At 42.3% G+C, this 24,736-nt stretch overlaps 1 protein-coding gene across 10 annotated transcripts in view; it reads right to left on the reverse strand.

Annotated features, from left to right (window-relative positions):
• LOC139412227 (regulator of G-protein signaling 7) overlaps nt 1-24,736 on the reverse strand; it is a 58,725-nt gene that overhangs the window by 11,167 nt on the left and 22,822 nt on the right. For 5 of the 10 annotated variants that reach the window (XM_071159073.1, XM_071159065.1, XM_071159102.1 and 2 more), the window contains 5 exons: nt 14,117-14,213; nt 9,043-9,093; nt 1,204-1,310; nt 655-706; nt 125-189 (listed from right to left, as the gene is read on the reverse strand). In XM_071159073.1, the coding sequence (XP_071015174.1) occupies nt 125-189; nt 655-706; nt 1,204-1,310; nt 9,043-9,093; nt 14,117-14,213 (372 nt within the window). Of the gene's footprint in view, nt 1-124; nt 190-654; nt 707-1,203; nt 1,311-2,006; nt 2,067-9,042; nt 9,094-14,116; nt 14,214-16,323; nt 17,385-24,736 lie in introns of those variants that run through there. The other 5 variants (XM_071159110.1, XM_071159096.1, XM_071159125.1 and 2 more) reach the window with 4 other exon arrangements.

Below are 24,736 nucleotides of genomic sequence, written 5' to 3' on the forward strand. Positions count from 1 at the left end.
GGCAAGTTACAGATGCTAGTGCTAACATACTAAAGAGATGAAGATACAGGCTGATATCAATGCTAGTGCTAGTGCTAGTGCTAACACACTACAGAGACAATGACAATGAAGAGAGAAGACCTACCGCCTCGTAGTCTGCCAGCTCCAGACGAGCTTTGTTTTGCATTGTTCTTTTGCAGAGGTAAACGGCTGGGGCACAGAACACAGAGGAAGAACAAATCAATCAGAAAACAGAGAAAACTACTGTTGACCAGATGCTGTTTTACAGATAACATTTTTACTTGCCAAACCCTTTCTGCATCAGCTGCAGTCTAGGCCACAACATTGATGTCATTCCATAACCAGAGTACCATGTGGCATGTAAAATGGTCTTAACAACATCCATCGCTGCGTTGAGGATGCAAACGGCTATCTATATGGCTAGAGGGGTTGTGGCAACTTACATACAAATACATATATTCACACATTGAAATGAACAAACCACCATTGATGGTTCTGTTTTCTTCTGCAGAGCCATTTGGGCCACAATGTACTGCATGTCAGATGCTACACAAATAAAATACATTTTGATATTATCATGTTGATGGTTACATTCAGTGCTCTGTACAGCCTTCCATTGTGTAAAACTATTCACTACTGCTAAGACACACTTACCATAGTCTGTATTCTCTGGTTCCCAGCAGTTTGACGGCCAGAAGTAGGGGGTCTGGGTACAACAATTGTGAGGAGGAAATAGTGAGGGACAAGGCAGCTAAAGAACTGAGACACCTTGATCTAAGAACTGATCTAAGAACTGAGACACCTGGATTTAATAACTGATCTAAGAACTGAGACACCTTGATCTAATTGATCTAAGAACTGAGACACCTTAATCTAATAACTGATCTAAGAACTGAGACACCTGGATCTAAGAACTGATCTAAGAACAGAGACACCTTGATCTAAAAACAGAGACACCTGACTAAAATCCCTGTTATTTCTCTAGAGCGAGGCACTTTAGTTGCCTCAGTAAAACATCCAGCAATATAACTGGATTAGGTGTAAAGTATAAAGCCCATAAGTCCCTGTGGATAAGCACTCAATAAAGACATATGAATCCTAGTCCTCCATGTGTGGTCTGATATGGATTGGATCAGATACGGTAGACAGTAGGAGTACATTATAGTACACATAAGAGCTATGCAGCCTATGAATTCACTGTACCTGAAACCTGTAGAAAGTGCCATCGTCTTTCAGTGTGAGTACATGGTCTGATATGGGGAAGAAGTAGCCGTGGGCAGCCATCAGGGTCCCCAGGTGAAGGGCCTCCACTGGACAACACAAATAAAATCCTATAATTTTCCACCACAACACCCCTAATATTCCCACTGTCCCCTTTGACACACCTCACTTCCCCCCCTTCACCGGGGTATGGTAAATGAGGTCAGTATAGTACCGATGGGGATGTATTCCTCATATGCCATACCCTTGTCACCTCTCCTAATGTAAAATTAAACCCATTCTATTTTTATCACTATTTCTCTGTATCTAGAATGTATGTAAGACCCAGCTATGCATCAATAAATTATCACTCATTCATGTTTAAAGACACGTTTACTGATAAATGTGAGTGCCCTTCAAGTGTATTTGCGTGTTTGCATGTGGATTTGTGTGTGTTTATGCATTTTGTGCTTGTGTGAGATTGTTAGTCTGCATGTTAGATGCAATGTTTTGAAGCGAAACAGCAACATACTGTAGAGATATAGCAATTACAGAAAGAGCCAGATAGCTTCCCTACAGAAGACTACACACAGATTGCATATATTCAAGTATTCTGAGAGTGGATTTGCACATTCATCTAAATTAATGTCTGGTTAGAGCTTCACACACTGTGGATATCAAACAGGTTTAAAGACAAATCCACTCACCCACCCAAAATAACTTAAGTCTACTCAATGTTTATATTTCTTTACTTTTAACAACTTTCTGGATTCTTAGCACATAGCCCTAAATCATGCATTTATTACCACAAATTGTGGTATACCCAGAAGTATACAGCTGCTCCGTAGGCTAATCGGATTCATATCCTAAACTCAAGAGGGAAAAGGATGAAACAGGAAAATAAAAAATATTATTTCTTAAACTGGAATAGAAATTAGTGTCTGGCTTGGGAAGAGTATCCTCAAATTGTTATTCCCTAGCTAAAGTACAACTGTCTGACTTTATGATCCCTGACTCTACTCGTATGCCCTGTAATAGTCTTTAAAATGGCTGAGCCATTCAAATGTACACTTCCTCCTAAATACCCTGCAGACTGGAGATTATAATTAATTTGAGGTCATTTCTGCACTAGTATGTGGCTATGGGTGTATTGGTACCGTCCATTTGTGTTCTATAACATTTGTAACCAAAGGTAAACTTTCCTCACAGGACCATTGCGGCCTCCAACAAGATTCTCTCAGGCTGAAACTGTGTTTCAGTGCAATTTCCTGCTCTTGTAAGACCTTGTCAGTGACGACACAGTAAAGTGAGATTCCTCAATCAAAACCCTTGAAGTCAAGCAATCAAAAGGTTTCACTCAGAGCTCTACCCTTTTCAGTCTGAACCTGTTTCCTGCTGAGGCTTAGGAGCAGGTATTTCACCCTGGCTACAGTCCTTTTGAGAGTTCTCCAGTGCTCCAGAGTCCATGCGTGGTTTATGAAGTACTATTGAGTCAGCTTTGTGTTAGAAAGTGATAAATGTGTCACTAATGCGGGGGAATCGACCCATCCATACCAACACATGCACCAGAATGTACACACACACGAGCTCTCCTCTAAATCAGTGATAGGGGTTATGCCTATTGCCTCCCTTTGTCCGCCATTGAAAAGCTTCCCTCTGAGTGACCTGACCTAAAGTGGCAGCATCTACTAGGTTACAGTATATACATGTCTTAAAAATCTATATTGCTTTAGAAAAGCCTGCTACTGTACACTGAGGTTTTAGAGAAACGAAGTTCGCCACTATGTTACAATGATTCTAATTAGCCATTGACATGTTAAATTGATACAACATGAAAGGAACTTCTCCAGAATAAGGGTGGAATAGAGACCTTGGGACTATAATGTTTTTGTCAAAAATGTGTTAGTCACATATACAGTGGGGCAAAAAAGTATTTAGACAGCTCCCAATTGTGCAAGTTCTCCCACTTAAAAAGATGAGAGAGGTCTGTAATTTTCATCATAGGTACACTTCAACTATGACAGACAAAATGAGAAAAAATCCAGAAAATCACATTGTAGGATTTTTAATGAATTTATTTGCAAATTATGGTGGAAAATAAGTATTTGGTCACCTACAAACAAGCAAGATTTCTGGCTCTCACAGACCTGTAACTTCTTCTTTAAGAGGCTCCTCTGTCCTCCACTCGTTACCTGTATTAATGGCACCTGTTTGAACTTGTTATCAGTATAAAAGACACCTGTCCACAACCTCAAACAGTCACACTCCAAACTACACTATGCCCAAGACCAAAGAGCTGTCAAAGGACACCAGAAACAAAATTGTAGACCTGCACCAGGCTGGGAAGACAGAATCTGCAATAGGTAAGCAGCTTGGTTTGAAGAAATCAACTGTGGGAGCAATTATTAGGAAATGGAAGCCATACAAGTGTAACGGTTTTCCTGTTGTGAAGTAGAGGCGGACCAAAATGCAGCGTGGTTGTTATTCATTGTACTTTAATAAAGAAACTGTACACGAATAAACTAACAAAACAACAAACGTGCGAAAACCTAAAACAGTCCTATCTGGTGCAAAACACAGAGACAGGAACAAGGACAATCACCCACAAACACACAGTGAAACCCAGGCTACCTAAATATGGTTCCCAATCAGAGACAATGACTAACACCTGCCTCTGATTGAGAACCATATCAGGCCAGACATAGAAATAGACAAACAAGACATCCAACATAGAATGCCCACCCAGCTCACGTCCTGACCAACACTAAAACAAGGAAAACACACACGAACGATGGTCAGAACGTGACAGTACCCCCCCTCCAAGGTGCGGACTCCGAACGCACAACCTAAACCTATAGGGCAGGGTGTGGGTGGGCATCTGTCCGCGGTGGCGGCTCTGGCACTGGACGTGGACCCCATTCCATAATAGTCTTAGTCCACCTCCTTAGCGTCCCTAGATAGGCGACCCTCGCCGCCGACCTTGGCCTAGTAGTCCTCACCAAGGGCCCCACTGGACTGAGGGGTAGCTCGGGACTGAGGGGAAGCTCGGTACTGAGGGGAAGCTCGGGACTGAGGGGAAGCTCGGGACTGAGGGGAAGCTCGGGACTGAGGGGAAGCTCGGGACTGAGGGGTAGCTCGGGACTGAGGGGTAGCTCGGGACTGAGGGGTAGCTCGGGACTGAGAGGAAGCTCAGCACTGAGAGGAAGCTCAGCACTGAGAGGAAGCCCAGGCAGGTAGTTGGCTCTGGCAGATCCCGGCTGACTGGCAGTTCTGGCAGATCCCGGCTGACTGGCGGATCCTGGCTGACTGGCGGATCTGGAAGATCCTGGCTGAATAGCGGATCCAGGCTGACTGGCGGATCTGGAAGATCCTGGCTGACTGGCAGCTCTGGCTGCTCCATGCTGACTGGCAGCTCTGGCTGCTCCATGCTGACTGGCAGCTCTGGCTGCTCCATGCTGACTGGCTGCTCTGGCTGCTCCATGCTGACTGGCTGCTCTGGCTGCTCCATGCTGACTGGCTGCTCCATGCTGACTGGTCGACTCTGGCTGCTCCATGCTGACTGGCGGCTCTGGCTGCTCCATGCTGACTGGCTGCTCTGGCTGCTCCATGCTGACTGGCGGCTCTGGCTGCTCCATACTGACTGGCGGCTCTGGCGGCTCCTTGCAGACTGGCAGCTCTGGCGGCATCCTGCAGAATGGCAGCTCTGGCGGCTCCTTGCAGACTGGCAGCTCCTTGCAGACTGGCAGCTCCTTGCAGACTGGCAGCTCCTTGCAGACTGGCAGCTCCTTGCAGACTGGCAGCTCTATGCAGACTGGAGACTCCGGCAGCGCTGTAGAGGCGGAAGGCTCTGGCAGCGCTAAACAGGCGGGAGACTCCGGCAGCGCTGGAGAGGAGGAAGGCTCTGGCAGCGCTGGACAGGCGAGGCGCACTCTAGGCCTGATGCGTGGTGCTGGCACTGGTGGTACTGGGCCGAGGAACACGCACAGGAAGCCTGGTGCGGGGAGCTGCCACCGGAGGGCTGATGCATGGAGGTGGTACTGGATAGACCGGACCGTGCAGGCGCACTGGAGCTCTTGAGCACCGAGCCTACCCAACCTTACCTGGTTGAATGCTCCCGGTCGCCCTGCCAGTGCGGTGAGGTGGAATAGCCCGCACTGGGCTGTGCAGGTGAACCGAAGACACCGAGCGCAAAGCTGGTGCCATGTAAGCCGGCCCAAGGAGACGCACTGGAGACCAGATGCGTAGAGCCGGCTTCATGGCACTTGGCTCGATGCTCACTCTAGCCCGGCCGGCCGATACGCGGAGCTGGAATGTACCGCACCGGACTATGCACCCGCACTGGAGACACCGTGCGCACCACAGCATAACACGGTGCCTGCCCGGTCTCTCTAGCCCCCCGGTAAGCACAGGAAGTTTGCGCAGGTCTCCTACCTGGCGTAGCCATACTCCCTGTGAGTGCCCCGCCAAGACATTTTTGGGGCTGACTCTCGGGCTTCCATCCGCTTCGCCGTGCTGCCTCCTCATACCAGCGCATCTCCGCTTTCGCCGCCTCCAGTTCTTCTTTGGGGCGGCGATATTCTCCAGGCTGTGCCCAGGGTCCTTTACCGTCCAACTCATCCTCCCATGTCCAGTCCTCCATGCGCTGCTACTGCTGATGCTGCCTGTCACCACGCCGCTTGGTCCTGTTGTGGTGGGTGATTCTGTAACGGTTTTCCTGTTGTGAAGTAGAGGCGGACCAAAATGCAGCGTGGTTGTTATTCATTGTACTTTAATAAAGAAACTGTACACGAATAAACTAACAAAACAACAAACGTGCGAAAACCTAAAACAGTCCTATCTGGTGCAAAACACAGAGACAGGAACAAGGACAATCACCCACAAATACACAGTGAAACCCAGGCTACCTAAATATGGTTCCCAATCAGAGACAATGACTAACACCTGCCTCTGATTGAGAACCATATCAGGCCAGACATAGAAATAGACAAACAAGACATCCAACATAGAATGCCCACCCAGCTCACGTCCTGACCAACACTAAAACAAGGAAAACACACACGAACGATGGTCAGAACGTGACAACAAGACCACTGATAATCTCCCTCGATCTGGGGCTCCACGCAAGATCTCAACCCGTGGGGTCAAAATGATCACAAGAATGGTGAGCAAAAATCCCAGAACCACACGGAGGGACCTAGTGAATGACCTGCAGAGAGCTGGGACCAAAGTAACAAAGCCTATCATCAGCAAGGGCATTGAAGATGAAACGTGGCTGGGTCTTTCAGCATGACAATGATCCCAAACACACCGCCCGGGCAATGAAGGAGTGGCTTCGTAAGAAGCATTTCAAGGTCCTGGAGTGGCCTAGCCAGTCTCCAGATCTCAACCCCATAGAAAATCTTTGGAGGGAGTTGAAAGTCCGTGTTGCCCAGCAACAGCCCCAAAACATCACTGCTCTAGAGGAGATCTGCATGGAGGAATGGGCCAAAATACCAACAACAGTGTGTGAAAACCTTGTGAAAACGTTTGACCTCTGTCATTGCCAACAAAGGGTATATAACAAATTATTGAGAGAAACTTTTGTTATTGACCAAATACTTATTTTCCACCATAATTTGCAAATAAATTCATTAAAAATCCTACAATGTGATTTTCTGGAATGTTTTTTTATCATTTTGTCTGTCATAGTTGAAGTGTACCTATGATGAAAATTACAGGCCTCTCTCATCTTTTTAAGTGGGAGAACTTGCACAATTGGTGGCTGACTAAATACTTTTTTGCCCCACTGTAATTGATCTTTAGATGGTTCTTCATATGTCTATGAAGTACATTTTAAGTGATTTTATTTTTAACTTGGTGCTATTAGGTTCTATCTATCTGTGATCCAATCACAAGCCTGAACAAATATAGACGGACCAATCAGAATACGTCTTTGCCATCTCCCTCTAAGTATGGTAGGCTAGTCTAGCCAGAAATAACGGCACTTAAGCAAAAAAACAACACTGTCAGAAATCTTCAATTTGAGTACTTTAATGGGTTATGAGAGAATAATTCACTACAGAACAATTCTGAGATCTGGGATGTGAAAACTTAGATTTTCAGTATCTCAGGACTATGATTTGCACATATAGAACCTTATAGTCCCAAGGTCTTTGATATGTCACATACACTACATTTCAAAAGTTTGGGATCACTTAGAAATGTCCTTGTTTTTGAAAGAAAAGCACATTTTCTGTCCATTAAAATAATATAAAATTGATCAGAAATACATTGTAGACATTGTTAATGTTGTAAAGGACAACTGTAGCTGGAAACGGCAGTTTTTTTTATAGAATATCTACATAGGCGTACATAAGCCCATTATCAGCAACCATCACTCCTGTGTTCCAATGGCAATGTTGTGTTAGCTAATCCAAGTTTATCATTTTAAAAGGCTAATTTATCATTAGAAAACACTTTTGAAATTATGTTAGCACAGCTGAAAACTGTTGTTCTGATTAAAGAAGCAATAAAACTGGCCTTCTTTAGACTAGTTGAGTATCTGGAGCATATTTGTGGGTTCGATTACAGGCTCAAAATGGCCAGAAACAAATAACTTTCTGAAACTCGTCAGTCTATTCTTGTTTTGAGAAATGAAAGCTATTCCATGCGAGAAATTGCCAAGAAACTGAAGATCTCGTACAACGCTGTGTACTACTCTCTTCTCAGAACAGCGCAAACTGGCTCAAACCAGAATAGAAAGAAGAGTGGGATGCCCCGGTGCACAACTGCGCAAGAGGACAAGTAGATTAGAGAGTCTAGTTTGAGAAACAGACGCCTCACAAGTCCTCAACTGGCAGCTTCATTAAATAGTACCCGCAAAACACCAGTCTCAACGTCAACAGTGAAGAGGCGACTCCGGGATGCTGGCCTTCTAGGCAGAGTTCCTCTGTCCAGTGTCTGTGTTCTTTTGCCCATCTTAATATATATTTTTTTATTGGCCAGTCTGAGATACGGCTTTTTCTTTGCAACTCTGCATAGAAGGCCAGCATCCCGGAGTCGCCTCTTCACAGTTGATGTGGAGACTGGTGTTTTGAGGGTACTATTTAATGATGCTGCCAGTTGAGGACTTGTGAGGCATCTGTTTCTCAAACTAGACACTCTAATCTACTTGTCCTCTTGCGCAGTTGTGCACCGGGGCCTCCCACTCCTCTTTCTATTCTGGTTAGGGACAGTTTGTGTTGTTCTGTGAAAGAAGTAGTACACAGCGTTGTACAAGAGATCTTCAGTTTCTTGGCAATTTCTCGCATGGAACAGCCTTCATTTCTCAGAACAAGAATAGACTGATGAGTTTCAGAAGAAAGTACTTTGTTTCTGGCCATTTCAAGCCTGTAATTGAACCCACAAATGCTGATGCTCAAAATACTCAACTAGTCTAAAGAATGCCAGTTTAATTGTTTCTTTAATCAGCACAACAGTTTAAGCTGTGCTAACATCATTTCAAAAGGGTTTTCTAATGATCAATTAGCCTTTTAAAATGATAAACTTGGATTAGCTAACACAACGTGCCATTGGAACACAGGAGTGATGGTTGCTGATAATGGGCCTCTGTACGCCTATGTAGATATTCTATTAAAAATCAGCCGTTTCCAGCTACAATAGTCATTTACAACATTAACAATGTCTACACTGTGTTTCTGATCAATTTGATGTTATTTTAATGGACAAAAAAAGTTGCTTTTCTTTCAAAAACAAGGACATTTCTAAGTGACCCCAAACGTTTGAACGATAGTTTAACGGTGAATGATTCACTGTTTCACATATCTAGTGTCACATAATAGGACACTAATAAGCATGCATTACCTTGATCTTCAATATTCAGGTTTTTGATCATCCACTGTACAATGTCAGAACCTGGAATGGAAAACCACATACATAAATACCCCAAAGCATACTGTATACAGCACCTTTTAGCCCAGTGATGTAAACTATAGTCATTATTAAAGGGGCAAAATGGGATTGCTACATCTATTTGTGGACTTATAGATCAATGATATGTACCCATTAATTCTTGAAGAATATAACGTATAAATGCCTCATAAGCTTAGTTCAACTGTCATACCCCATCACAACCCAAAATATAAGCTTGTTTTGCTCCATTGTTTGTAAACAATGTTATTTTAAATAAACATTGCATACTCTCACAACATAGTTAAAAATATAATTTGGATAGTATTGACGGTCAGTCCTTGCATCCAAAGCTGTATCTATGGATTTAAGAGTGGTTACATTTCTCCAGCCCCCTCCCTCATTTGTTTGCAAAACATTGGTGTTGTAACGGTCTTCTTCCTCCTCTGACAAGGAGTAGTAGGAAGGATCGGAGGACCAATGCGCAGCGTGGTAAGTGTTCATGATTCTTTTAATAGAACACAGAAAAATACAAAATAACACCGTGAAATAACAAAAACCGCAACAGTTCCGTGTGGAGCACACAGAAAATAATCACCCACAAATCAAGGGTGAAAACAGGCTGCCTAAGTATGGTTCTCAATCAGGGACAACGATTGACAGCTGCCTCTGATTGAGAACCATACCAGGCCAAACACAGAAATACCAACTCATAGAAAAACAAACATAGACAACCCACCCAACTCACGCCCTGACCATACTAAAACAAAGACATAACAAAAGAAGGTCAGAACGTGACAGGTGTTATGTTTGTTTTTGTTATTGTTTGAACTCCAGATTGCCCCTTTAATACACCAGAGTCGGCCCATTAATTACATGCAAATTCCTAGCATGTGGGTGGGTAATTGGCAGTCCAACACACTATGCTTTTATTACCATTAGAAACCACCTACCTCTGTTCTCATTCATACAAATTACACCCCTGATAGTGGCTGGAACAGTCATGGCAGAACCTGTCTAACTAATGCTAAGGACAACATGGCTAGTATATTTAGAATGGATTTAAAGCCATCATTAGTGCACGTAAATAAAAATGATCTTACAAGTAAATAATCTTAACAGCCCACAATATTGAGTGCAACATCTGGCCTCAAGCCATCTTCACACCCCAGCTCAACCACTGGTTTTCACATGGCTTAGATAGAAAAGTTATTATCACTGTGTCTCTCTCTCCATCTCTCCTCTCTAGGTGTGGTGTAAGAGATGGACAGAATGTATTAAGTGAAGAAAAGGGATCAGCGGGGTCACCAAGAGATGGAGTGACTCTCCACACCTGTCTCTTTCTTCCCCTGTCTCTGAGATGAGCTCCTGAGGACTCGCCACGTCTTACCACAACTTCAGAAAAATAGGTGGATTAAAAACTGTGGATAAACTAACGCAAAGCAGAACAATAATGATCAAACGCTTAAATCCATCTTCGGAATGTCTGATCCTTTTCTTGGTGTTGTACCTGGATTGCATTTCTTAGACCCACTTTTGCACAACTTCAAATACAATTGTCATCAATGAATACAAAATTCCCTGTAAAGTGTTTGCTCGAAGAATATCAACACGTTGTTTTCATCAGAAGAGAAAATATTGTGACCTATGTTGGTCTTGTAGTCTTAGCTGCTGCCACTAGACCACATATAATGCCGCAGCATGGGTTTGAATCCGGCCCACTACTATTTCAGCAATTCTCTTATTATTTAAAAAATATATAGGTCCAGTATCTTTTCTACATACTTTATATTAGCTTTTTTGTTGTTTATGTTTACAAATGTGTATATGTACATTTTTTGTGTTGTAATGCACAAATAATTTAACCCTGCCACCTAACCCTGCCACGGCCCACAGTTTGGGAAGCACTGTTTGAATTAACGCTGTGTTTCTGCTTGCTGATGGAAAGTCAAAAAACCTATGAGTAGACCAGCCTATGTATTGAATACACAAACGTGTTGTGATGAGAATTGGATCCTGTACACTATGTGCTTACTTTCCAATTCTTTTTTGAACATGAATTATATTTGATTTGATGTGTATGAAATTGTTGGGTGAATTATGCATAAAAGGAGAGTATTTGCCCATAATTCTGTACATTTTAATTGTTGTATGTCCAATTGTGATCATCGACTGCAAATAAAATGTATTGATCAACTGGGATTTATTTTAAGACAGGGTTACTTTCTGTTTTGTCAGGTTAGACTCAAGAGAAATGTTTGTGTTAATCTTTTTTTCATCAAAAGAGCATCTGTTGTGTTCATTTGATGAATGTGTTTATCAAATGCATTTACTGTTTTGCAAAAGGCCACAAAGTTCGGTGTCTTGAGTACACTGTTTTGAAAATTGATAGCATTTACAGAAAACTGTAAAATAACAGCCAATTAGCATTAGCATATCCAGATAAGATTGATCATGGATTACCATCATTAATACACCCAGTAAAATTCACACCTTCAGCAATTACTCACTTTCTAGGAGGTTAAAATTGTGAGATGTGTGAGGTAATCTGCTACAAGGCTATTCTGAAAATAGTGTAATATTATGACAGCATGTATGCCTTCGGGGAAGTATTTAGACCCATTAACCTTTACCACATTTTGTTACGTTACAGCCTTATTCTAAAATTGATTAAATTGTTTTTTTTATCCTCGTCAATATACACACAATAACCCATAACGACTAAACAAAAACAGTTTTTTATACATTTTTGCAAATTTATTTTTTTAAATCATAAAAGAAATATCACATTTACATAAGTATTCAGACCCTTTACTCAGTACTTTGTTGAAGCACCTTTGGCAGCGATTACAGCATTGCGTTTTCTTGGTGCTACAAGCTTGGCACACCTGTATTTGAGGAGTTTTTCCCATTCTTCTCTGCAGATCCTCTCAAGCTCTGTCAGGTTGGATGGGGAATGTCACTGCACAGCTATTTTCAGGTCTCTCCAGAAATGTTCAATCTGGTTCATGTCCAGGCTCTGGCTGGGCCAAAGACATTCAGAGACTTTTCCTGAAGTCATTCCTGCAATGTCTTGGCTGTGTGCTTAGGGTCGTTATTCTGTTGGAAGGTGAACCTTGGCCCTAGTCTGAGGTCCTGAGTGCTCTGGAGCAGGTTTTCATAAAGGATGTCTCTGTACTTTGCTTTGTTCATCTTTCCATTGATCCTGACTAGTCTCCCAGTCCCTGCCGCTGAAAAACATCCCCACAGCATGATGCTGCCACCACCATGCTTCACTGTAGGGATGGTGCCAGGTTTCCTCCAGAGGTGACGCTTGGCATTCAGGCCAAAGGGTTCAATCTTGATGTTATCAGTCAGAGAATCTTAATCCTCATGGTCTGAGACACTTTAGGGGCCTTTTGGCAAACTCCAAGCGGGCTGGCATTTGCTTTTTTCTGTGGAGTTGCTTCCGTCTGGCCACTACCATAAAGGCCTGATTGGTGGAGCGTTGCAGAGATGGTTGTCCTTCTGGAAGTTTCTCCCATCTCCACAGAGGAACTCTGGAGCTCTTTCAGAGTAACCATCACAATTGGTCACCTACCTGACCAAGGCCCTTCTCCCCCAATTGCTCAGTTCCAAGCTCTAGGAAGAGTCTTGGTGGTTCCAAACTTCTTCCATTTAAGAATGATGCAGGCCACTGTGTTCTTTGGGATATTCAATGCTGCAGACATGTTTGGGTACCCTTCCCCAGATCTGTGCCTCGACACAATCCTGTCTCTGAGCTCTACGGGCAATTTCTTCGACCTCATGGCTTGGTTTTTGCTCTGACATGCACTGTCAACACTGGGACCTTATATAGACAGGTGGGTGCCTTTCCAAATCATGTCCATTCAATTGAATTCACTACAAGTGGACTTCAGTCAAGTTTTAGAAACATCTCAAGGATGATCAATGGAAACAGGTGCACCTTAGCTCAATTGCAAGTCTCATAGCAACGGGTCTGAATACTTATGTAAATAAGGTATTTCTGTTTTCTGTTTTTAATATATTTGCCAAAATTTCTAAAAACCTGTTTTCGCTTTGTCATTATGGGGTGTTGTGTGTAGATTGATGAGAAAATATACATATTTGATCAATTTTAGAATAAGGCTATAGCGTAACAAAATGTGGGACAAGTCAAGGGGTCTGAATACTTTCCGAATGCACTGTATGTATGATGCATATGTACTGTATGTATGTATGTATGTATGTATGTATGTATGTATGTATGCATGTATGCATGTATGTATGAAAATACCCTAAATAAAAGGTGACATTCTGTATTGTCGCTTCATACAAACATTTTATCTTACATTCCGAACGCTTAGTGTAGAGTTGTATTTAAAATATGTAGCTTCACTCTCTAAATAAATATGGAGGGGAGTGTATACGTGACTCAATTAACAAACTATTGTACTGCAGCTACTACTAAATAGGGGGCATTTCATTTTAATTGAATGCTGAGCAGCACTGAATAAGACTGAACAAAACAGTTCCTCCATTCATCCTGTGGCTGTGCTGTTCATTTAGTCTTTCTATGGACTTCATCTTGGCTCCAGAGTACTTTACTGTTCCAGGACCACCACTCACATTACATCAACTGTTCTGCTTGTATACATATTCTAGGGAAGGTGACTAGTGACTTCCTGAATAATGGCAACTCATATCTGTTGTTTGCTATCCTGCAAAAGGAATACGCATGCTCCACTTTTGCATAAGGTATTAAAGAGAACAAGACACATTTACAAGGCTATCTAGCCTTCAAGTTTCCATTGTGTTCAGTTTTGAGTGTCGTTTCTCAACTCTAGGTTCTCTTTTCAGAACTCTGCACAGCTCCCTGCAACATTATGATTAATTTTGGTATTCTGTTTCATCTCTGGTTTAGGTGTATGGGTTTCACAACCACGGAAAGCTCTCCAAGTCAGTCAGAAGCCAGAAGACTTCAATAGCTGGCATTACCATTTCACCGTTTACAATATATTACAACACAAGCTTTAGGTAAGATGTTTACCTGAAAAAACACTTGGAATCTTGGATAAAAAACTTTTCACAGTGCGGATAGGAATTCCATTCTTCTCATCCTGCATGCGGGCTATTACGTCCTCCATCTGGAAGAAAAGAGAGAAGACATAATGTTAGAAACGATCAGTGGAAATATTGTCAGGAGACTGGGGAAAGTGGCCGGAAAAGGCTGCTGTTGTGAATGGCCTCTGTGACACAGCTCTGGGACGTATATTTGCAGCAGACCCACTGGGCACAGACGGCAATTCAAGGTCTATTCCACGTTGGTTAAACGTCCCTTTGTTGAAATTACATGGAAACAACGTTGATTCAACCAGACACTTCTCATATCAATGTCAGTTTATGTTACTGGATTAGTGATAATTTAGTTTATCAACCCTAATAGCAAAGTGTCTGCCTAATATTTCCCAATCCTATGCGTCTTAAAAAAACTGGACAAAACAAGATGTCACAAAAAAGACATCAGATAAATATAAAAGGACATTGTGATGACTGAATCACACCTTCAAGCTAAAACCTAAAAGAAATGTGACATGACAACCTGGATAAAAACAGACATGCCACAGAAAGGCAGATCTGCATCGCAACTCTCCAGGATTGGAGCATTGCTATGGCTCAGCTGCCCTGGCGGAAGGCCCTATTTCCAGAAACAGACAGGACAGAGTGAAGTGAAGCGTGGCCCGGATTCGTCAGCCTTCACGGATGGATGCCAAAAGATATCCCAAAGTAGCCCTCTGGCATAAATAAATACAATGTAACAATGTGACACACACACACACATATACACACACGTAAACACACACACACACACAGACACAATGCAATGCCTGCTGTTCTATTTCTACTCTATAGACTTCAATGTACTTTCCATATACTGTATCATATAGGATAACTAATTGGTAAACATTAGGGTTTGTTGGTTAGTGTTGATTAGAAAAGCTCATTTTCAACCCTCGTTGATTGCATTTGGTTAATTTGACTGGCTGCCCTGTGCCTCGTCAACTTTCCCCCTCAGTCTGTACAGTATCTTGACAACTACACTCCGTAAATATTTTCTTCTAGCAGCTGTCCTCTGGAAGGGATTTTCATAGACTGTATCTATGAAAAGAATCGCAGGACCACATTGTCTGATGCAACATTTGTGGGATATTTATTACAAATACATGGCCCTCAGACTGAAAATAACAAACACAATAAGAAGGCCTCCTTGCAGAGACACCTTCACTCATGTTCTCCCAGGCCCAGAACCCAGGAGACCTGCAGCCCCACTCCATAGCACTCTACTATAAACCATTCCCACTGGTCACAGGTACTGCTCGTCACCTGTGATGAGGGAGGAGAGAGAGGGAACAAAGACAGAACAAATGATAGCACAACATAATAACATTACATCTCCTATTCATACACATACTTAAGAATAATGGATCAAGGTGTAATGATGAAAGTATGCATATATGTCACAACCTGATCTGTTTCACCTGTCTTTGTGATTGCTTCCACCCCCCTCCAGGTGTTGCCCATCTTCCCCATTATCCCCTGTGTATTTATACATGTGTTCTCTGTTTGTCTGTTGCCAGGTCGTCTTGTTTGTGAAGTCAACCAGCGTTTTTGTATTCAGCGCCTGCTTTTCCCCAGTCTTTCTTTTCTCGTCTTCCTGGTTTTTGACCCCTGCCTCTCCTGACCCTGTACCCGCCCGCCTGACCACTCTGCCTGCCCCTGACCATGAGCCTGCCTGCCGTCCTGTACCTTTGCCCCACCTCTGGATTACTGACCTCTGCCTGACCTGACCCTGAGCCTACCTGCTTTCCTGTACCTTTGCCCCTGTTGCTGTAATAAACATTGTTACTTCGACACGGTCTGCACCTGGGTCTTACCTTGATTCCTGATACAAAAAACTGTCAATTTATGAAATATGGATTATGATACTGATTTATCTACTGACCAATAGAATAAAGGGTAAACACATAACAATAAATATGCATACCTCCACTCTGTCATATTCAGCCCCCCTTCTAGATATAGATGGCAGGCACCCCCTGAAGGCCTCTCTTCACAGCAACATTACCATAATGTTATTCTTACAGTGGTCATTTGCAAAAATGCTGTGGCTGAGTACCTGAAACTGCCATGTTAGTCTCAGTTACCATTACCTAAGCACTGGATCTTTGTACAATAGTCTAAAATAGAGGTACTTACTGAGAAATGGTGTTCAATCTTCAGATACGTCCAATGGCAGTCAGTGCAGTTTAAGATGAGGGAGGACGGCCTTAATTCTATTACAGCATATTGGATGACTTTTATTCATATTCCATTCACCCAGTTCAGTGTAACAGCGATAGGTTTAGGCTACAACATGATACTCTAATTTTCTCTATACCCATCATGAGGTTGCTACAACCTAGCCTATGAATGAAAGTTTACAACGCAGGTGCACACTGGTCGAGAGACAAATTTGAGGTGACAGACAGTGACATTCAATACCGCCTTGCACACTCTTGCCTGCATCTAGCTGATATAGGGTGTAATCATTAGTCTAACAGTTGCGAACAAGAGTTTCTACCGGACAAATGTATACCCGTTTTGTTCCATTTGCTTCCGTTTAAGATAACTTTTTCAACAGAATCGGCGGAATGAATACACCCCTGATCATGCATAGACAGAGTTCACTCTCATAACAGCCACGTTGTATTCCTTCTCGCATCTACGTTATGCGCTCTCCTCCACTCACCTCTTCCCTTCACTTGTGGACTTCAATGCAGAACACCTCAGCTGTATGTGACCAGGCGAAAAAAACTTTCCAAGCCAAACCGCTACACACAGCCTACATTGTTGTCCCCATATTAGCTAAAGTAACGTCATAGTCAGCATAGCTAATGGAACTAACGCAGTAGTAAAACCGCTACAATCATGCAGTAGCGTTAGTGTACAGTCAGTAAGCAGTAACACCAGCGGGCCCCGGTGGCAATAAATTAGTAATACCAAAAGCTAACCTTGACTTGGAAGAGTTCCAGTGTTGTGTTGGATAGTCCTAGCCAGCTAGCTAACATAGCATCCCCTCTGTTTGAGCAGGGTGTTACAGTAGGATAAACTAGCTATCTGCACTTTTTAAATGTTTTACCGCCTCCACTGAAGGCGATGATTTCATTTGAAGTCACAATGGACTGTTTTGTTGTCCTAAGTATTTGATGACAATAACACATAATTGCAATTGCTGGACACAGTAGCACAGCAACCTAGGATGTACCAACGTCTCAACTGAAATAGAATATGGAACAGAGTAGAGCAGACACCTCTGTAATCAAGAATAGTACATACAACTGCATCAAATATAGATATGTAAACGCACAAGTCCTTATTAAAATCAATTCACCAGGGCAACCAAGACATGCATGTCACAACTCTTTTGAGAAAATGGAGAATCTTACAAAAAGTGCTTGCCATATTTCAAGTACCCTGAAGCCAAAACCTATTGAGTAATTGGCTTTGTAATGGACTGAAAGAACACAGGTATAGAGTATAAAGAGTATGGGGTAACAGAGATGCCTATCTAACGTGTATGTCCTCCCTCCTCAACGGGTGCAACTGCTGCCAGACAGACAGACATTGGATCGAACGCCTTGCTGAACAGCTCTCATCAGATCATTCTGAGCAAGTCTCTAACAAAGCACTGTCACTATGACAACAGAGATCCTTAGGTAAAAGACAGCTGCTACCAGTATTCACAATGCCAATAGATTATCCATACAGTAGCTAAATGACAGCAGGCACATTGAGAAATGAAACATCCTGACACCTTTTTAGAACTTAGTTACATGATTCACTGAGCTAATCGGCAGGATAACAGAGTGATGATCGATACTTCACACTGTCTCTCCCTCCCACTGAATTTTTTTTTCTGAGTACATATCATGAAGAAGAGTGTTTCTCTCTTGTACTGAATGCCTAGAACTACACCTTGCTGCCTTTCTAAAGCGAATTGCCTGTTTTCTGAACACAAGTATGTAAATATGGAATGACTAACAAAAGCTCTAAATATAATAAAGGCTACCACTTTGCTATTCCAACTACAGATGTGGAATCTTAATTTGATCACTCTTTTGTTGCTTAGAAATGCAAACTTGTTGTATTTGAGTTTTAAAAAGTTTGTCATTTCCACTTTGACATTTCAGACTTGATTTGCCCTAATGAAAAATGTATTCATCCACTACACAAAAATTCCCCTTAATTATCATCCACATAATAATTTACATGTCCTGTTGTTACAGTATCATTTTCCTGTTGTAGCAAACTGGCTCAAATGAAGATCCTACATCTGTAGTGTATAATGTGTCTCAGAATTTTCAGGGAGCGCCAATGAGCATTTGAGACAAAAGAACAAACATTCACTTTTTAATGAAGCACTAAACTTTTTACTCTGCTTCATACATCTACTCACTTGAACTGCTCGCTACCAGGAAAAGAGAGAGAAAGGAAAGAGTGGGTTTCTTTTACAGCATCACCAGCATGGAAGTGGGACACTCATCCATCATGGAGGAGAATAATGGAGGAGCTTTTCATTTCCTTACAGTGGGCCTGCTGCTCGTGTAGGGCTTTACAGAAGCTTCATGAATTGCCCATTTAACGACAATGGCCTATTGTGGCAGGTTTGTGTTATCTTGTAAACATTTACGTTTTATCCGGCAGCACCATGATTGCAGATTTTGAATGAAAGCTGTGCATTTAGTGTATTATGGGGCTTTAAGAACTGCTTATCCTGAGGGGAATGGAATTATCCAGCTAGTGTTATCTGAGGAGGACACAAGTGTAGATTTTTACACAGTTATAGTTACCCTACACACTTCTATCACAGTGTTCTAGAAAGGCAACACTGTTGCATGTCACACATACAGCACAATAAATACACCACACATTATGGAGTATACAGGCAGATTTAATGCAGATTTGAGTGAGAATTGGTCATGGACACTTCCTCTTCCCGTTCCATTTTTAAATCATCCACTACACAGAGAATTGCTCACAGTCCTCGGGCATGATTTGTGGCATTTTGAGTGAAAACACAGTTATGTCGACAAGCAAATAAGAAACACAGTGTTGAACAGTGTGATGCGTTTGCATAATATGGACTCATTCCAAAAACACAATGTTCTCCTCATGCCTTAGGCAAAAACAGAACATAGGCTTTTTTGAGATCCTCATTCAAATGTACATGCCATATATGAACAGATCTAGAGAATAGAGTCAAATGTGAATAGATCAATTCTCTGACTTGGTGGCTTTATCAGCTAAATCCATCCAAGACTGTTTGCCCTTGTTAATACATTTTTTTACATTCAAGCTCATATAGTGTAAATTATATGAAGAAATAAATAATTAATTTAATAGCCAATGTTATAAAGGTGTGCTGACCTAAGATATTAAAATGGTCTTTATTCATAAGATACCTTTCTAGATTCAATCCCCCACATTTCAGTAACCATTTTCACCTCATTTCAACAGGATAATTAACCTGCAAACATATCAGGCTTAAAACTCATCCTTCTCGCAGAGAACCGTCAAACATAGTGATATGAGCTTACTGTTTGAGAGAGAGGCATCATCAAAAAACACAAATGATAAATGATTGAAAAATAGAAAACCAATCAACTACTTTGATCATCATATTTGCATACCCTGCATGTGTCACAATAATATTCTGTATGTCTATCAATCGACCGATGAGCTTCATTCAGCATATTCCATAATGCCAACTTTTCAAAAAATGAAGTGAATAGAAATATATGACATGTTATAATGTCCCAATGCTATAATGGACATCTTCAGATTTAACATCATTACATTTACACATGAAGCTGTCATCATAAAATATTCGCTCTGCATTGCCATAGCCTACTGTTTCATCATCTAAACTGGGTATTCTGAGTGAAGGTTCTGGTTACACAGATATTGATATTGCTCTGCCTCTGCAGCTAATAAAGATAGAAAAGCAATGATGCCAAGTGCCAAAAATACACTACTGCCTCTCCAAGAAACCCTCCCCCACCCACCCTCCCCCACCCCCCAATCCCCCTCCCCCATAAACTGGCACAGTGGAATATTAACACATGGCAGACAGACATTGAAATGGCCATTACCTTCAGGACAGGAGGGAGAAGTTATTGACCTCCTAGAGACAAGGTTAGTGCAAGAATGACGTGAATTTTAAGTACCACTCTCTGTCTATGTCTCTTTGTTACTAAGGCAACATCGGAAGACGTAGTACTGCAACGACATCACAGTTTGCCAGTCGTTAACAGGAGACGGAGAGGGAGTGGGAGGATACTTAGGTCCTGTGAAGGAGAGCCCCTGTACCGGGAAAACTGGGAGGAGAAGGGAGTTTGGTTTTGTAACTGGAACTGTAAATACAGTCATACACATGACTGGCAGTATTTGGTTCTCTCTCTTCCTCCCTTTCGTAGGTACTAGTAAACCTGGAGCACAGTCATGCTGAAGAGGCTGCATTCTGGCTCACAGCAGGACGGGGCTAGAGAACATGAAGAGCAGATGCCTGAGTACAAATGGTGCCCGGATAAGAGACGCTTAGCCATGCAAATGAGAGGCTCACTTCCAGAGGCTTCTGTTTTGTCACACCAATTCAGGGAACTATCCATTTGTAGAAGAGTTATGCCACAACAAACATGAGGAAGAACAAGCAACATTTGCCCACATCAGTAAACGATATCATTATCATAACGTCATTGTCATTGCATTTTCCCTTTGAAGACACTGTAATGGACCATAAAATGAATAGTACATTCTAACCCAGTGGGCACAGCAATTCATCTAACCCAGTGGGCACAGCAATTCAACTCTTCTTTTGTCTCCTTTTGTAACTCTCCCTCATTCGACACAGCGTTTCCCCTCTGGCCCCTAAAAAGTGCCATTTGAATTGACAACATGAACTTCCACAACATCCTGAAGTGGACAGACAATGAGCGAAAGAGCGACATGTCTGAACGTTCTACCCCAGTTCACAGTTAATAATATACAGGTGTGATTTCTAAGAGGGTTTTGATGATAGCGTTCTCACTCTGTATTCAATTTAGATTGTGTTCCAGATGGTTGCCGACGGAGACACCAACGTTCCTATTCTGCTCAGAATAATTATTTTCAGCTCAGATGCTCATACATACCCCACAAGCCATGCCACCATGGGTTTCTTCACAGTCCCCAAGTCTAGAACAGACTCTCGGAATTGCACAGTACTACATAGAGCCATGACTACATGGAACTCAAGCTAGCAGTAAAATCTGATTTTGCACACGCACACATTGTAATGTTGTTGTATTGTAGTATTATACATTTTATATTGTACGTTTGTAATAAGAGAGTAATAATATAATGAAGTAGTGTATGATGTATTGTTTTATTGATGATGTGGGCTGTTGTGTTTTTGTTGTGATATAATTGTTTTAATCCTGTTTGTACCCCAGGAAGAGTGCCTTGACAGCAGCTAATAGGGATCCTAATAAATACAAATAAAAAAATATACAAAGGCCTATACTATTCTACAGTCAATCACCCATCCCTTTGAATTTTCAAACCAGTGAATTTTCATCAAAGGCAAGCGTTTGGAACATGCTGCCCCCATTTCTCCTACGTGTGAGCTTTCAGGGAGAGGGAGAGAGAGAGAGAGAGAGAGAGAGAGAGAGAGAGAGAGAGAGAGAGAGAGAGAGAGAGAGAAAGAGAGAGAGAGAAGACACAGAGAGAGAGCAAGAGAGAGAGAGAGGATTGTGACTCCCTGGGGCTACTGTACCAGGCTCACAGGATGTGGTTGATCGAAGCTGGAGTCCAGAGGGAATAAGCCAAATGTCAGTATACCTACAGGGGATTGTTGAATTCTCTCTCCCCCTCACCCCTCCCCAGGGAGAATCCTGCCATTCCCTATCCCTGTATTGGAAGCTGAGCTGTGAATCATGGATGTGAGGTAGGCCTGCTGCCTGGAAAAACGGCAGCATTTATCCTCGTTTGACATTTTGTCTGATTAACAGGCGAGATATTCCTGGCAGGAGTTTTATGCCAGGTCGCTTTCTCATTTCTTTGCTGGTTTTTCTCTTCCCCCCCCCCCCCCCCACCACCACCATTATAATACACCTCCCTGTTTTTCTGCCTGTGTGAATGGAAAGATCTCAGATAGACATGAAAACATGAAATGACCCCGGGATTCGACAGAACATCGCTCAGGGATGCACAAATACAATACAACATTCAAAATGGGTGAATATTTCCTTTAAAGGGCACTTCATTGAATATAACAGGCTTATTGGTGCATAATTTGAAGAGTTAATTTCCAAAAACGCTACATCCACCAATTTGTCACATTTGTGTTTTTTCACCAGAAATGATTGCTTATGGATGGGTACCTTCATGTGTGTGTGTGTAGAATATTACTGTTTTCAGATTTTTTTATTAATCTATTTTAGTTCTGTATTAAAATGTGTTTTTTTGCTAAATTTCCATAGATTTTTTTCATTATTTGTCATTTTTATTTATTATTTTTACTTTTTTTTTGTATATATATATTTTTTAATTATACCCCTTTTTCTCCCCAATTTCGCAGTATCCTCAATTTGCTGATCCTCAACACTGGGGCCCTACAAGGATGCATTCTCAGCCCTCTCATGTACTCCCTGTTCACCCATGACTGCATGGCCATGCACGCTTCCAACTTAATCATCAAGTTTGCAGACGACAATACAGTGGTAGGCTTGATTACCAACAACGATGAGACAGCCTACAGGGAGGAGGTGAGGGCCCTCGGAGTGTGGTGCGAGGAAAATAACCTCTCACTCAACGTCAGCAAAACAAAGGAGATAATTGTGTACTTCAGGAAACAGCAGAGGGAACACCCCCCTATCCACATCGACGGGAGTGTAGTGGAGAAGGTGGAAAGTTCTAAGTTCCTCAGCGTACACATCAAGGGCAAACTGAAATGGTCCACCCACACAGACAGCGTGGGGAAGAAGGTCCTCAAAAACTTCTACAGATACAAAATCAAGAGTATCCTGTCGGGCTGTATCACCACGTGGTATGGCAACTGCACCGCCCTCAACTGCAAGGCTCTCTAGAGGGTAGTGCGGTCTGCACAACACATCATCGGGGGCAAAGTACCTGCCCTCCAGGACACCTACAGCACCCGATGCCACAGGAAGGCCAAAAAGATCATCAAGGACAACAACCAACCGAGCCACTGCCTGTTCACCACGCTATCATCCAGAAGGCGAGGTAAGTACAGGTGCATCAAAGCTGGAACCGAGAGACTGAAAAATAGCTTCTACCTCAAGGCCATCATACTGTTATATAGCCATCACTAACATAGAGAGGCTGCTGCCAACATACAGACTCAAATCACTGGCCACTTTAATAAATGGATTAAATAATGGTATCACTAGTCACTATAAATAATGCCACTTTAATAATGTTTACATATCCTACATTACTCATCTCATATGTATATACTGTATTTTAAACCATCTATTGCATCTTGACTATGCCGCACTGCCATCACGCATCCATATACAGTATTTATATGTACATATTCTTATTCCATCCCCTTACATTGTTAGTCGTTGGGAATTTTTAGACTACTTGTTAGATAATACTGCATTGCTGGACTGGAAGCACAAGCATTTCGCTACACTCGCATTAACATCTGCTAACCATGTGTACGTGACAAATAAACATGTATTTGATTTGATGTGTTACAGTCCTGTCCCATCGCTGCAACTCCCGTATGGACTCGGGAGAGGCGAAGGTTGAGAACCGTGCGTCCACTGAAACCCAATCCAGCACTGCTTCTTGACACAACACCCACTTAACCCGGATGCCAGCTGCACCAATGTGTCGGAGAAAGCACCATAAACCTGGCGATAGAGCCAGCATGCATTGCACCCGGCCCGCCACAGGAGTCGCTAGTGCGCGATTGGAAAGGAACTTTCCTGCTGGCCAAAACCTCCACTAACCCGGACAACGCTGGGCCAATTGTACGTCACCCCATGGGTCTCCCGGTCGCGGCCTGGCTGCGACAGAGTCTGGACCCTGAACCAGGTTCACTAGTGGCACAGCTAGCACTGAGATGCCTTAGACCACTGCACCACTCGGGAGGCATATTTCCATTGTTTAGCTGGAATGAAATGTTCGTATCCTGTATATTTGACTGTGATATGTGGTTGTATGTCCTAGCTATCTTAAGATCAATGCACTAACTGTAAATGACTAAAATGTCAAATGTAAATGTTTTACATACAGTACAGATCTCATATTACTCTATTGATTCATTTTTTAAAACATGTTTTTAAATATTAATGTCACAAATGTATCATTTGAACAGTTCTTTATGAAAAATGTAGTTATTTAGTGGATATATAGCATTTTGCAAACAATTATCATTATTTGTCTCTCTGAAATGAAACCATCAAGTGATAGATTTCAAACAAATACATGTCTGTCACTGAACCACCCGATGCCATTGTTAGATACTGAAAAAAACATACCAATCTCTTTCATAAGTTCTTGAAACAATAAAAGCTCATTTAGCAACATTTCTGAAAATGGATATATAGCGTTTTGGAAA

This window comes from Oncorhynchus clarkii, chromosome 1 (genome assembly GCF_045791955.1).
Source record: "Oncorhynchus clarkii lewisi isolate Uvic-CL-2024 chromosome 1, UVic_Ocla_1.0, whole genome shotgun sequence".
In the NCBI taxonomy this organism is placed as follows: domain Eukaryota; kingdom Metazoa; phylum Chordata; class Actinopteri; order Salmoniformes; family Salmonidae; genus Oncorhynchus; species Oncorhynchus clarkii.